At 46.2% G+C, this 15,124-nt stretch overlaps 1 protein-coding gene across 6 annotated transcripts in view; it reads right to left on the minus strand.

Moving 5' to 3' along the window:
• Positions 1-15,122, minus strand: part of Cd80 (Cd80 molecule) — a 38,906-nt gene extending 23,784 nt beyond the window's left edge. For 2 of the 6 annotated variants that reach the window (XM_063270308.1, XM_063270307.1), the window contains exons 1-2: positions 14,933-15,036; positions 13,282-14,836 (exon numbers count right to left, since the gene is read on the minus strand). In XM_063270308.1, the coding sequence (XP_063126378.1) occupies positions 13,282-13,393 (112 nt within the window). In that variant the 5' untranslated portion in view covers positions 13,394-14,836; positions 14,933-15,036. 6 annotated transcript variants of the gene reach the window in all.
• Between the last annotated feature and the right edge of the window lie 2 nt (positions 15,123-15,124).

Consider the following 15,124-nt stretch of genomic DNA (forward strand, 5'->3'; position numbering starts at 1 on the left):
CAAATTGATACCCCGAAGATAAAATAACCTTGATCAAAACTCCAGAGAATGTGCTGACATTTGCTCACAGACTGCACCACAGCCTAGGGCCTACCACACCCCTCCTTTCTGTTTTTTTTGTGTCATTCTTAGAATGGGAACAATTGCAAGTTGATCTACTCCCCCTAGCTATGAGGTCATAGTGCTTTATAGAGGTCTTGGCTGGGATGTTTAGGAAGCTTGCAGCAGTTGGGGACCATGACTCCACGCCCTATGATGCTCCATCAAGAAGGAATAAAGGAGGCAGATAAGAGAAAATACAAATTTAAAATAAGTCATACAACAGAATGTCCTTATTCCTGGAGTCCACGTTTGTTAATTGGCCTATTCTCCAAAATTATTTACAGTTAATTTGGGGTATGGCAGGGTCTTGCTATGTAGCTGTGGTTGGCCTTAAACTGATAGCAATTCTTTGGCCTCAACCTCAAATACTAGGATTACAGAAGTGTACCGTCTTGCACGGCTCCAAAATTTATTTACAACCCAAAATCAATACGTGTAGGATTGTAGACACAGGGAGAACAGCAACACACATGCATGCCTGACATACCCAACAGAGGTAAAGCATGGTGCTCTGACATCTTGCTTCAGCGTTTATACTGCAACAAGGATCCTTTTGTCCCATTGCAGTCTCTTTAGTCCTATACCCATCTCATAACACAACTCTGTTTTTTAAAAGAAGACCTACCCAATGGGACTTTCCTCTTCATTTCTTCTACAGCTCTTTCTCCATATTGGGGAGACAGGGAGGAGAAAGAGAGAGAGAGAGAGAGAGAGAGAGAGAGAGAGAGAGAGAGAGAGAGAGACAGAGACAGAGACAGAGAGACAGAGAGAGACAGAGAGAGAGACAGAGAGAGAGAGAGAGTTGCACAGAGCTACATTTTGTTTTGTTGTTTGAGACAGGGTCTCTGTAGGTAGCTCAGGCTGACTATCTTGATCCCCCTGCCTCAGCCTCCTGAGTACTGGTAAAGCTATGAGCCACCATGCCTGCTACTAACATGGTTTTAATTGCCCTCACTTTCCTACCACATAACTTGATTTGGGAGAACAAAAGCCACTAAAGCTGACACACACCCCCCTCATCTAAAGCTTCTGATTATGCAGCCTAAAGTGAACCCAATATTTTAACCTTATACCTTGAATACCTATTACTACATTGGTAAATAAACTGCCATTTTAAAGGGATGTCACTTAAGGGGATGTCACTACAGTGAGTTGTCCTGAATCTTCCTCTCCCTCACCTTCATATAACAAATGGTGAGCAGCTAATGAATGGAGAAGCACCTGCTCGTTTTACACTCCCATCCAAATGCCTGTGGACCTAGAGTCAGAGACAAGACACCCCCGAAGTGGGATGGTCCCCCATGAGAAGGCAGATGGCTTTTAAGAGACCCCCAGTGAAAGGGCCAAGGCAGGTTAGACAATCTGCTGCGCCCTAAAGGAACATGGGAGACAAAGTTGAGGCCTGTGGAGAGGCCCTACCAGAATTGCTTTATTGTACAGATGAGAAAACTCAGCCAAGCAAAAAGACACTGCCCCCCAGTTTTACATATGTGTTTCTTTCTGGCCCAGACTTTTAAGACCACTCTTTATTTAGTGCCATAATATTTAGTGTTGGTTGTCAACTTGATAGAATCTAGAATCACCTGAGACACCAGTGTGGGTTCCCAAGAAACTCAGGACAAAATGGCTAACTATGTGGCCTGTTTGACATCCATGTGGCCACTCCAATCTCACAGGATTGCAAGTACCTCTTAGTTACAGAGTCCTGGCTCCTCCCAGCACTTCTCATCCCTCTTACCCTACTCTAAACCTTTCCAGCTCCTGGGCTTGGCTTCCCTTCCCCAGCTTTTGAATCCTTATAACCCAGCCATTTCAGCCACATGTTCTCTTGGTCCTCAGCTTCTCTCTCTTGATGATCTCTTTGTTCTTCTCCCTCTCCTGCTCTCTCTCCCTTTCCCTCTCCCTCCTCCTCTCCTTCCCTCCCTCCCTCCCTCCCTCTCCCTCTCTCTCCTCTCATGGCCCTGGTCTATTCTGCTGACCTTGTTCAATCTGCTACTTTCTCTCAGTGTTCTGGACTCTTCCAGATGCCTGTGGCTGTACTCTCCCTCATATCTGGAATAAAAACTTTCTTCTCAACCCTGTTTGGAGGGGCCATTTCCTCATTCTCATTCAGGTAGCTTTTGGCATGCCTGTGGGGGAATTACTCTGATTTCACGAGGCAGGAAGATGTGCCCATTGGGTGGCAATATTTCTTAAGCTGGGTCGTGTGTGTGTGTGTGTGGGGAGAGAGAGAGAAAGAGAGAGAGAGAGAGAGAGAGAGAGAGAGAGAGAGAGAGAGAGAGCCAGAGCCAGAGCCAGAGCCAGAGCCAGAGCCAGAGCCAGAGCCAGAGCCAGAGCCAGAGCCAGAGCCAGAGCCAGAGCCAGAGCCAGAGCCAGAGCCAGAGCTGGTCACAGACATCCCTACTGATTCTCACACATCCCTGCTGCTGTGGCTTCCCTTCCATGAGGGACCATACCTGGAAACTGGGACAGAACAAACCCTTTCTCCCCTAAATTACTTTCATCTGTCCATTTTATTATAATGACAAGAAAGGAAACCAAGGTAACCGATTCCCCAGTTTTAGGATTCAGTTCTAGAATAACTAAGCCAACATCACATTGCTCCATCCGACCCCACCACTGAGCTCATCCAATAAGAGAGAATCAGTGGGTAAAGGCAACTGCTAACAGATCTGACGTCCTGAGTTTGGTTCTTGGAAGGAGAGAACCAGCTCCTGCAAGTTGCCCTTTGACCTCTCCACCTGTACCATGTGTGTGCATACAAATAAATAAACAATAAAAAGAAAGGGTCCATTGCTAGAGAGATGGCTCAGCGGTTAAGAGCACCGACTGTTCTTCCAGAGGTCCTGAGTTCAAATCCCAGCAACAACATGGTGGCCCACAACCATCTGTAATGAGATCTGATGCCCTCTTCTGGTGTGTCTGAACACAACTACAGTGTACTCACATAAATAAATAAGTAAAAAGAAAAGAGGGTCCTAGGGGGCTGTAATGCCAACACTTGGGAGGTAGAAGAAGGGAGACCAGGAGTTCAAAGTTATCCTTGACTACACTACAAAAGACTATCTCTAAATGAACAAAGCCAAAGAAACAACAAAACAGAAGGGGAAGAACCCCCTTCTTTCCAGGCATGGCCTGATCTCGTGGTTTCAGGCTGGAACCACTCACAAGGCTGCACCTTACACCTGCGGGCTTTGTCTTAGCTACCTCATGCCCCCTCTATCTTGTCTTTCTCTCAGCAGTCTGTCATCTGTGCATGCAGTGATCCTACAGCTTGGATCTGCCAACGGGGTCCCATTTTAAAACTCGGTCCCAGAAGCTGCAGAGAAGGCCCAGTAGTTAAGACCACTGCTGATCTTCTAGATGACTTCTCTCCAATTCCTAGCATTCACAAGACGGCTTGAAACCACCTGTGACTCCCGGCACCTTCTGGCCTCTGCAGGTACCAGACACAAACGTGGTATCCACATACACATGGATATAAAAACCCATGCATATAAAATAAAAAATTAAAAAAATAATCGGGCACGTTTCCTCAGCAATATACCCCAGAAAAAAACCAACATTTCATATCTAAACCCAAACTCATTAGCTCCTAGCATAGATCAATGTCACCAAATTCCTCTTCTGACCTCTTGGGCTGTGGTTTAAGGGCAGCATCCCTCTAAGGCCTGAAGTCCCAGGCCCCTGCCCGGTGCTCTCATCTGCACATAGCTTGCCTTGTCCCCTGAGAGTCACAAAGATGCCCTTGGGGAACACCATGTGTGCAGCCTCATTTCCAGGTCCTCTGGCTCTTGGAAAGCAAGATCTGGGGCGAGGGCACTTCCCTATCACATCACCCATTCAGGAAGTATTCCTGTCCCTAATTAGAGAGAGCCGAGCTCTCTGGCTGGCCTTTAGGCAACTTTGTTGAGCGTCAGCACCTCCTACTCGGGTCATAACTGACAGAAGTGAAAAGACAGACCTGGAGAGGGCTGTGAGAACTGAAGCTGAGACTGACCCGGACGCATCCGGGGATACAGGAAAGCTAAAAGATGCAAAACACAGCACAGACTATGGGCGCCCATTGACTCAGACTCTAGTCTCAGCTCAGCTACTTTCCCATATTCATCTGTAAGAGGGGTGTGATACCTGCCCATTCCAGAGCACTGCAGAAGTAAATTCAAATTAAACAACACAGACAGAGAGGATCCTGGGGCGTCAAGTCTTCTGCAGGAGTGCCTGCTGTCCTCCTGTCTGCCCCAAGTCTTATCCTCCGGTTGGTTTCATCTCACTGAGGGGTCATATCAGCTGCATAGCGTTCTGGTCTTGCTTGGGCCTGATGAACACTGTGACGTGAAAACGTTCATTTCTTCGAGCCCCAAATAATGATAATGGGCTATCTCCTCCTCAGACCTACTCGCTCCCAACCCCATAGAATGCAACCTTTCCGGCAGCTTTTGACATCCGGTGACTCAAGGGAGAAAACATGATCAAAAGCAAAACTGTCTCCTTCCGAAGGCAGTTCCTGAGGGGTTTCGTGCAGTCACATGGAGAGAAGTATGGATATTTCTCTAAAGGTCATGCCCGCCTCACCAACGGGCTGCTCCCCATTCCTGTCTGAGCCCCCACTCGTCACACCCTGATGCTGAGGAAGAACCAGACTGAAAAGGGGAATCAAAACTTTCCTGTGTGACCCGGAAATTCCCACAGGAACCAGGCTTCCACTCTCATGCCCGAGCAATGAGAAAAATGGAAGAAACGGCGTGTCAGGCTTTGGTCTGTCGGTGACTCTGGAGGGGAGTCAGATTCCTGAAGCTTTACTGGTCGGGTATAACACTTGGCACTCCAGCACCCCAGACAAAGCAGGAGTGAGTGTTCAGACAGGACACCGTACTTAACCCTCCTCACCGTGCCCAGGATATGAGAGAAGCCAGCATCTTCCTCAGAGGTCCATCTATATGGTCATATCAGTATGGGGTGATGTTCTTTACTCAGAAAAGCCCTTCGCTGTCTCTCTCAAATAGCTTCTTCTAACTTTATCAGTCTAGCCACTCCATAGCTCTGTCCTTGAGATGTCTGTCTTTGACCTTTTTTGTTTTTGTTTTTGTTTTTGAGATGAGCAATGTTGTCTATCCCTGTGTGTCCTAGTGCACTCTCGCTCTCTTTTTTTAATCATTTATTTATTTTATATATGTGAGTACATTGTCACTGTCTTCAGACACACCAGAAGAGGTCATACACATCTTGTTACAGATGGTTGTAAGCCACCATGTGGTCCCTGGGAATTGAACTCAGGACCTCTAGAAGAGCAGTCAGTGTTCTTAACCACTGAGCCATCTTGCCAGCCCCCTAACAAGTTCTTTATCTGGCCTTAAACTCAACAATCTTTCTGCCTCGGCCCCCTAAATGCTGTGATTACAAGTATGTGCTACTATACTTGGCTTTATCTTCAGTCTTGCTCCAGCAGATACAGGTTATATCTGGGAGATAATATCTGTCTGTCTATCTGTCTGTCTGTCTGTCTGTCTATCTATCTATCTATCTATCTATCTATCTATCTATCTATCTATCTATCTATCTATGCTTATATACATAAACTCCACGCGTGTTTATATGAGAAGCTTTGCCCATTTTGTCCATTGCCACATCTGCGGTGCTGATAACAGGGCCTAGCTGAGAGGGTGTGAAGTGGATGCTTACTGAATGCATAGCTAAGCATCTGGACCTCGGATCAGCATGAGTTAGAACCATTGCCTTGAAGAACTGGGGAAAGCCCCTTGGGCCTCAGGTTCACTTCAGCAGTGTGTGCTATCATCCCTACGTACAAAACTACCTCAGCAGTCCGAGGAAGGAAGCCAGGCACTTGGTTATCTGTGACGCTGTATGATTTTTAATACATATTTTTACGTTTCATTTTATTATTTATGTATATGTTTGAATGGATGGATGGATACATACCACAGGTGTGGAGGTCAGAGATCAAATCTCAGGATTCGATTCTCTCCCTTCACCATGGATTATGGGGCTTAATCAGGTCATTAGGGCCGCACAGCGAGTGTTTACCCTAGGCTCATGTCTGCAGCCCTAAGATGGGTTTTTTGATAGGGCTCTTCTGACCATGTACTGCATGCCTCTCTGCTGAACCACACCCGGAATGGAACCATAGAAACGGCTGACCTGTGGTCTAAGCAGAGGGCCCACTGCTGGCTTGGGGTACACACATCAGGCTCCCTGTAGTCATCAGCCAAGGCAATGAGAAGAGATGGGCAGAAGCAGGAGGCAGCTCTGCTTACCTCTAATGAACACGTGTACAGTGTTCCTCTGGGTGGCAAACTCGGGACTCTAAGCAGTTAGCCCCAGTCCCTGCCTCTCCTGATCCCTTTGCCGTCCTCCTCCCTGACTGACTTCACTCCCAACCACCAGCCCTCTAGCCAACACCAGGATGCTCTAGCCAGCAGACAATGAAACAAATTACACACATCTTTTAAGGATTCAGTCTACAACAGTGTGTTATTAGCCCTGAAAACAAATGATGTTCCAACACATACTGTAACACAGATGAACCCTGGAAACGACGTTAAAGGAAAGAAGCCAGACAGACACACAACACCACAGGATGTGTGCGTCCACTGTATGAAATGCCCAGAATGGGCGTGGTCCGAGAGAGGGGAGGGAGAATAGTGGTTACTAGGAGTCAGGGTATGGGGTCATGGAAGTATGGCTGCTGAAGGGTGGTCAGGAAAGTACCCTGAAGCTAGAGCAGTTGTGGCTACACCAACAGCATGGGACGCTAAAGCCCGAGAACGGTGGTTCACTCTAAAATGGTAACCTTTAAAGCCTTTTCTTTGTTTGTTTGCTTTTTTGTCTGTCGAATTATGATTGGCTTACAGCTTAGAGGCTACATAGGTAGCCATGGTGGTGCAGGCCTTTAACCCACTACCACTTGGGAGAGAGAGGCAAGTAGATTTCTGTGAGTTTGAGGTCAACCTGGTCTGCCTACTGGGTTCTGGGCCAGTCAGAGTCACATGATGAGACCCTGTCTCAAACAAACAAACAAACAAAACAACAAAACAAAGCAAAAGCCTCAAACCCAAACCAAAGAATGCTATCAATGTGCACACTTTCACATTTTTCAGAAAAGAGTGTTTAAGATGAAAGTAAGAAAAAAGAATTAAAAGATGAATTTTATGACATTGTAGGAAAACTGGAAGATATAAAAATAGTAAATAAAGCCAAGTGAGAAGGCTCAGCGGGTAAAGCACTCGATGCTGAACCCTATAACCTGAATTCTATCCTAGGGCCCACATGGTAGAGAAAAAAACCAGTTCCTTTGTACCTAGAGACTATGTGGGTAGTCATGGTGGTGCATACCTTAAACCCATTACCACTTGGGATGTAAGATGTAACACACACAGACACAGACACAGACACACACACAGACACAGACACAGACACAGACACACACACAGACACAGACACACACACAAACACACACACACAGACACAGACACACACACAGACACAGACACACACACAGACACACACACAGACACACACACAGACACACACACACAGACACACACATACAGACACACACACCCAGAGACAGACACACACACAGAGACACACAGAGACACACACACACAGACACACACACAGACACACACACACAGACACACACACACAGACACACACACACAGACACACACACACAGACACACACATACAGACACACACACCCAGAGACAGACACACACACACAGACACACACACAGACACACACACACAGACACACACACACAGACACACACATACAGACACACACACCCAGAGACAGACACACACACAGAGACACACAGAGACACACACACAGACACACACACAGAGACACACACACAGAGACACACACACAGACACACACATACAGACACACACATACAGACACACACAGAGACAGATACACACAGAGAGACACACAGACACACAGACACACACAGACAGACACACATACAGACACACACAGAGACAGACACACACAGAGAGACACACAGAGACACACACAGAGACACACACACAGACAGACACACACACAGACAGACACACACACACATACAGACACACATACACAGAGACAGACACACACACAGAGACACACACACAGCCACACAGACACAGACACAGACACAGACACAGACACACACACACACACACACACACACACACACACACACACACTCCCCTCCACACAGGACTGATGCACCTTTCTGGAGTCTACAGAAGCAGAAGCAGATGAAGAGGCTGCCTTGGCAGCCAAGCCCCTGGGCAACCATCTTAGTGCTGGACTCCCACGTCTCCTAATAGAAAGGAAACGAGCTGGGCACAGCATCTTAAATACACCAGGCGAGGGTTTAACCTTGTAGTTGAGCCCTTGCCAAACCCTGGGTTTGATCCTCAGCACTGAAAACAAAATAAAACAAAACATCTCAAAAGATGTGATATACGACAGGCAAACGTGCTTGTTAAATAAGCATTCTGCCAGGGTAGAAAAAAATTGTAATGAATTTGGAAAGAGTAAAAGAGGACAAACCAAACAAACAAAGCCATAATCACTACCCACCATCCCAACAATACTTGGAGATGCTGATGTTTGGGTCTGCAGTCATTCCACACGAAATGTGCCTGAACTCATCTGGTCTTGGAAGCTAAGCATTCTGGTTAGTACTTGTGTGGGAGGCTGCCGATGTTTGGGCCCAGTCTTTTCTATGGAAGTGATATAATGGGGCACTTCTAAGCTTTTCATTAAGTGGACACCACGGGTCTGGTGTTAGTCCTGTGCAGGGTGTAGCACAGGGAACATACTAGCTGTTGGAAGATTTCAGTCTTGGTCCCTGAGTTTCCCTCCACTTTATATACAGCCCTTATATTCTATAGAAATCAGATCTTTTCTTTTTTCTTTTGTCTCAAATTCTAAGTTCATAAGGAGGCTAAGAGATTCGGGCCACTATTGTCAGGGTAATGAAGCCACCGGTTATAAATCACGAGATGTGTGGTTGGCTGGTCCTGTTTGGACAATAGTGTGTGTCTGTGTCAAAGGTTGTTACCGGTAATATTTTGAGAACGTTCACTTTTTCTCTACCTCAGCATCCCTAATGCATCGATGGCTGGCTTCTGCAGGAAGCTCAGCCATTCTTTAATGACCCCAGCCCTGAAGGAGAAGCTGTCCACTTACGCTCTTCTGAAGGTTGCTTTCTAGCCACCAGTTTCTGGAATACAGTCATGCGTTTCTACCTCTGTAGAATGTGTTTGAAACCCGATGGCAGAGAGGATATGGCTGAGTCCCGTCTTGTGAAGAAAAGAGGCCAACTTGCCCAGGGTGCCGATGGCCGGAGAGTAGTAGGGGAGAGGGGACCATGGCGCCAGGGTGTGGCTTCCTGACCCAGAGCGGGATTGAAGGTGTGGTACATCCCCCAACTCCAAAACCCTCTATCACCTTACTTCATCCCACTTGATCTTGACCCCAGGCACCACAGGCCACTCACATCCTCACCAAACTGCCCAGTCCTCACCAGCTCCATACTGTACATCCTTAGTCCGTCCCCTTCCCTCTAACACCTCTTTTCATCAGAACCATCACATCCCCCTAGTCACGGAAACAGCTTCCTGTGGAGATTTTGCACAATTACTGTGGCTGCCCTACAAGCCATTCCTCATGCTTCAGCAGCTCAAGACCTTTGTGTGTCTCTCAGTCCGAGGATTGAACACAGAGCCTCGTGCATGTTAGGCCAGCACTGACCACCGGGTTATATCCTCAGCACCACCCCCGCCCTCTTTTGTCTCCCAAGACAAGAGCTCACGTAGCTCAGGCTGGCCTCAAACTCACTAAGTCCTAGAGAATAACTCTGAATCTCTCATCTTCCTCTCTATCCCTCCAAAGGGCTGAGATTACGGGCATGCGCCACCATGCCCCGTTTACACCTTACTAGAGATGAAGCTCAGAGCCTCAGAGACGGTGAGCAAGCATTCTAACCACCAGGCTACATTCCAGCCCATGCCTTTTATCTGAAGGCAGGGTCATCGCTAGCCTTGAGTTCCCTCTATAACCCAGGAGGCCTTGAATTTTTGATCTTCCTGCTCAACCTCCAGAGTGGCAGGGAGTACAGACTTGTGCTAACACATCTGGTCCAATGTTTCCTGTTTTTCTCTGAACGTCCTTTGCATATAGACTTCGTGCTCAAATCAGACTGTATAGCTCTCCAGCCGTGGCATCACGTGGATACTTCCTAGAAATGCTGAACCTCGAGCCCCATTCCAAACCCACCTAAGCTGAAGCAGCATTTAAAAAAAAAAAGTGTTGGGCTGGAGAGATGGCTCAGCGGTTAAGAGCACCCAACTGCTCTTCCAGAGGTCCTGAGTTCAATTCCCAGCAACCACATGGTGGCTCACAACCATCTGTAAAGAGATCCGATGCCCTCTTCTGGTGTGTCTGAAGACAGCTACAGTGTACTTATATATAATAAATGAATACATCTTTTAAAAAAAAGTGTTTTAAGATGGACATGGTAGCTACTCTGGAGGCTGAGGCGGGAGTTTGAGGCAAGACTGAGAGCTACATTCTGAAGTTTAGACCAGCCTGGGCTGCAGAGTGAGATACTGACTCCGAAAACAGAAACATAAACTATTTAAAAGTCTCTGTCAGATCAGTTTTAGGTTCCTAGCAGAACTAGGCAGACAAACGCGAAGGATTCCCACAGACCAATCCTGTCCTCGCTTGCTCTGTTCTCAGCAGCGCCCCATTCCCCAGTGACGCATTTGTTCCTTCTCTGACGCATCATTGTCTTCCAAAGCCATGATTTAGCATTACCTCTAGGAGGTGTGCTTTATACATGTTTAAAGCATCTATGAGTAACAGATACATCATTACAGTATTATGCAAAATAATTTCACTTCTCTAAAAAAAAAAGAAAAAAAATCCCCTGTGTTGGAGGCCGTCTTTTAACAAAACCCCCAGGTGTTAGATATGTATAATGTATAGACAGTGCTGAGACAGACAGCACCAGCCCCACCTCCCTCTAAAACCCTCCCATTCCTCCCCCAGTGCAATTTGAATAACATTCAGATTCCCAATGGTCACCCGAAAGCCCCCGTCCTAGGCCTGGCTCCCTTCTGGCCCTGATCTAGCCACCACTGAAAATGGTACTTCTGAATAATTCCTTCTCTTCAACCTTCTCTTCTTCTCTGCAGTAGTCACATATATAATGCCATGATTACTAGACCGCTTGCCTTCTTCCTTCCAGCAACTATAAATTACACGAAGGAAAGAACTCATAATTTATCCCCAGGACCAATAAACACGCCTTTGTACCCAGAAACTGCCTGCTCTTTGTTGAATTCAGTGTTGAAACAGAAGAAGCCACACTCCTAGACTTAGGAGGTGGCAGCAGGAGGATCAAGAGTTCAGTGTCATCCTTGTTATCTATTGAGTAAGGGGCCAGCCTAGGTGACAAGAGACCCTATCTAAAATGGGAAGAGCGGATACTTGGGCTGGCGTTTGTCACTTTGATACCCCGCCCAGAACCCTCCAATGCCACCTGCCTCTGTCAGGTCTATTCCTCTAGCCTCCCTGCTCCCTCCTTTCTCAAAGTGTAGTCAGGACCTCCTTGTTGCCTTATTTCTTGAGAGGTTAGTTCCAGGATGTACGTATGCAAACTTGTTCGAGGACACAAATCTTACATGCAACTAACCTACGAGGTAAGGTGGACATTCAAAGCTAAGAAGTTCGTGGACTACTTTTTGACTCAGAGCAGTAGGAACTGGATATAGCGATAGCACACGGTGCTTTCCTGATGGCTAAAAAAGAAATTGTATCATTTTTGCTTAATTCTGACCAATTTTTTTTTCAGCTACGATTGCAGAGCCTTGGTTTGAATTTTGCCAGTTTTTCCTCTCACTTTCTGAAAGTTTTCCGCAACGCCCACCCAATCCACTCCCAACCCAATTTCTGGGTTTATGCAGTTTCTCCTGAAGACTTGAGTTTGGGAGTGCTTCCCTAATTTCCAGAAAAAAGATTGTAGCTGTGTAATTAATTATTGGACATTTTGACCATGTCCTGAACCTGATGTGTGAATGGGGACTTAATGACGCTCTGGGTTCTGCAACTGAGTTTCATGACTTGGAACAGAAAATTTAAAACTGTCATTTCTTGTAGCCAGTGGCCTACGAATCCTTCAACCTCCTTCAACCCTGGGCTCTCCTTGTCTCTCACACTGTTAGATGTTCAGGGCAGGGTTTTGGGTGAGCTGCTTTATAGCAGGGCCTCTGAGAGTTCGGCTTCTGCATGCCCTGTGACACTCTAGCTTTCCTCCTTGTTTGCGAGAAGCCAGTTTATATACTACTCCTTAGAAAGCAGATCTTTTGTTTTCCAACCTTAAAAAAGTCACAGGTGTCAGTTACCCCATTTAAAAAAAATAGTCATGCAGGACATGGCGGTCCAAGTCACACAGCACAACCTGAACAGAGCTCTTTATAATGCTGGAAGTCTAGCTTCCAAAGACCACCTTCACAGAAAACAGAAATGCACTGAGAACAAAACATTCTCTGAAGAACACCATATGAAACACACAGCCAGCTAGAAGTAACTTAAAGACTCATTTTCGTGCCACGTCTTGGCTGTTGGATGCCAGTGTTGAGAGAAAGCGAAGCTTAAGAAGAAATACTAAGAGGAGGATTTCACACGGAGAAGTGTCTCAACAACCCACCGTGCCCCAAAGGAAAAGGTCATCACTGTCTTAGAGGAAGGTCACATCAATTAAGTTGGATCATAGAAACAAACTTTGGAAACCAGGCCGCCAGACCAAGGCTGTTGGCACATCTAATATCGATGGAGGAGACCACAGCTCTAGGCCACACATTGGTTTTATGGGTTGTTAAAATGACAGTGCCCCCACCTCTATGTTAGAGTTGAAGTTCTGGCTTTAACTTGCTTTCTAACCTGCTGTGTGACCCTGTGTGTCCTTTGACCTCGTCAAACCAGAACTTTCATAGCTTTAAAGAATTCTGGGGACACTCTGAGGCTCCCTCCAGTTCACGAAGGGAGCAGGGGAGGGTCACAAAGTGAGCCGAGAGATACCGCACAGACAGCATCATCTTCCTTAAAACCCCAGTAAGCTTAAGTCAAGTTCCTGAAAGTTCTTTCCTTACCTGAAGATATCTGGAAAAGACCAACCAGCAGCAGCACAAAGAGATGAATGAACCTGAGACGTGGAAACCCGAGGAGTGGTGATTCCTGCATCAGCTGGCAACTGTAAGCCATGGCTTCAGATGCTCTCGATAGATGGGGAAAGCCAGGAATCTAGAGCCAAGGGAGCTTAGGCACCTCCGAGGCTCACAAAAATCACGAAACAGAGCCGTAGAGAAAACTGGATGGTCTACACCAAGCAGATGCTAAAGACAATCCTATTGGTTCACAGAGATGGAACCGAGGTCTTGAGCCTTTGAAGGCTGAGTTTCACAACCTGAAAAAGAAACTAGTAAGAGTCTGTTGAGTTGCATGCTCTGAGGTAAAAACTCCCCAGTAGCTCTGTCTAAGACGAGTGAGAGTTCTGAGTAACATGAGGGCGACTCAAAGGTAGAGAGAACTCTAGGGGGAGGTGACTTGTCCAGGCCTGTTCCGAGAACCCGCCACAGCTGTGTGAAAGGATTCTCTGCTTGAGGGGTGTGGCTAACAGAACACAGCGAGATGAACCGCCCTCCCCTTATTTCATATGCAACAGAAAAAAGCAGAGAACCTTCACTAGCAGCCAAGCCGAGAAAGCTTAAATTCCATTCTGGACACAGGCAGAAACACAGAGTGACTGGCAAAAGTATATTTGCCCAAGGCAGTGTTTTAGTTAGGAAATGATTTCTTCGTATCTTCAAACAGGAAATCAAGAATCTTAAACTCAGATTTAAAGGAGGAAAGAGAAGACACTTTTCAAACACCACCCTAAATTTAGACTATGGAATATTATGTAAAGAGGCTTGCTTATCTTTTCTTCCCTTCCAGTAAGTACCAAAATTGAAAAATGAAAACGAATGATGTCATGCCTACAACTGGCCTGATGTGTGGCTCTCTTTTGGAGCTACTCCGTAGCCAAGGAGGTAGCCTGAAGAGACTTCTTCATCACCATGTTCTTTTTTTTTTTAGACTTAATTATTTATTTATTCATTTACTTATTTATTTATTATAAGTATACTGTAGCTATCTTCAGACACACCAGAAGAAGGCATCAGATCTCATTACAGATGGTTGTGAGCCACCATGTGGTTGCCAGGATTTGAACTCAGGACCTCTGGAAGAGCAGTCATTGCTCTTAACCACTGAGCCATCTCTCCAACCCCCCATCACCATGTTCTTGATCAGAAAACTCAACTTTGCCCTACAAAAAATGCTTGCCATCTAGGGAACACAAAAGAATCCTGATGGTGTTTTTCTAACAGTGTTAGAATGCCACATCCTTGAGAATAAGAGACCACAGGAGACTGCTCTAGGGCAAGTTACAATTGTATGCATGTTTAAAAAGCAGTGAAGTTGGGGAGTTGGTGGCTGAGGATGTGGCTTAGTAGAATGTCTAACATGCAGGGAACCCTGAGTTCAGTCCCCAGGGTTGTATAAACAGTGCAGTGGCCCTGGAGAAGTGGGAGCAGGAGAATCAGAAGTTCCAGATCATTTTAGGTTACACAGTGAGTTTGAGGCCATCCTGGCATATATGAGACCCTGTATTAAAAAAAAAATAGGTATATGATAAAGCTAGAGATAGTGTGTTCTACTAAGGTGTCCCACAGTATGATAAATAGCAAATTCTTTACTTACTTGCTGAAGAAGAGTCTTTTTTCTCTTGTCTTAAAAAATCAAAAGATGGGGCCCATGTGTATACAAGTGTTCTCTTCTTGGTCCCTCTGCTTACTAAAACAGCAGGGGGCCGTAATTTCCCCTTTCCAACTTCCCTTTACTAAAGCCTCTGAGGAAGCTCCCTTGCTCTTTGAGAGTGTGACTCAGGCAAGC

This window comes from Rattus norvegicus, chromosome 11 (assembly GCF_036323735.1).
Source record: "Rattus norvegicus strain BN/NHsdMcwi chromosome 11, GRCr8, whole genome shotgun sequence".
NCBI classification, from domain to species: Eukaryota; Metazoa; Chordata; class Mammalia; order Rodentia; family Muridae; genus Rattus; species Rattus norvegicus.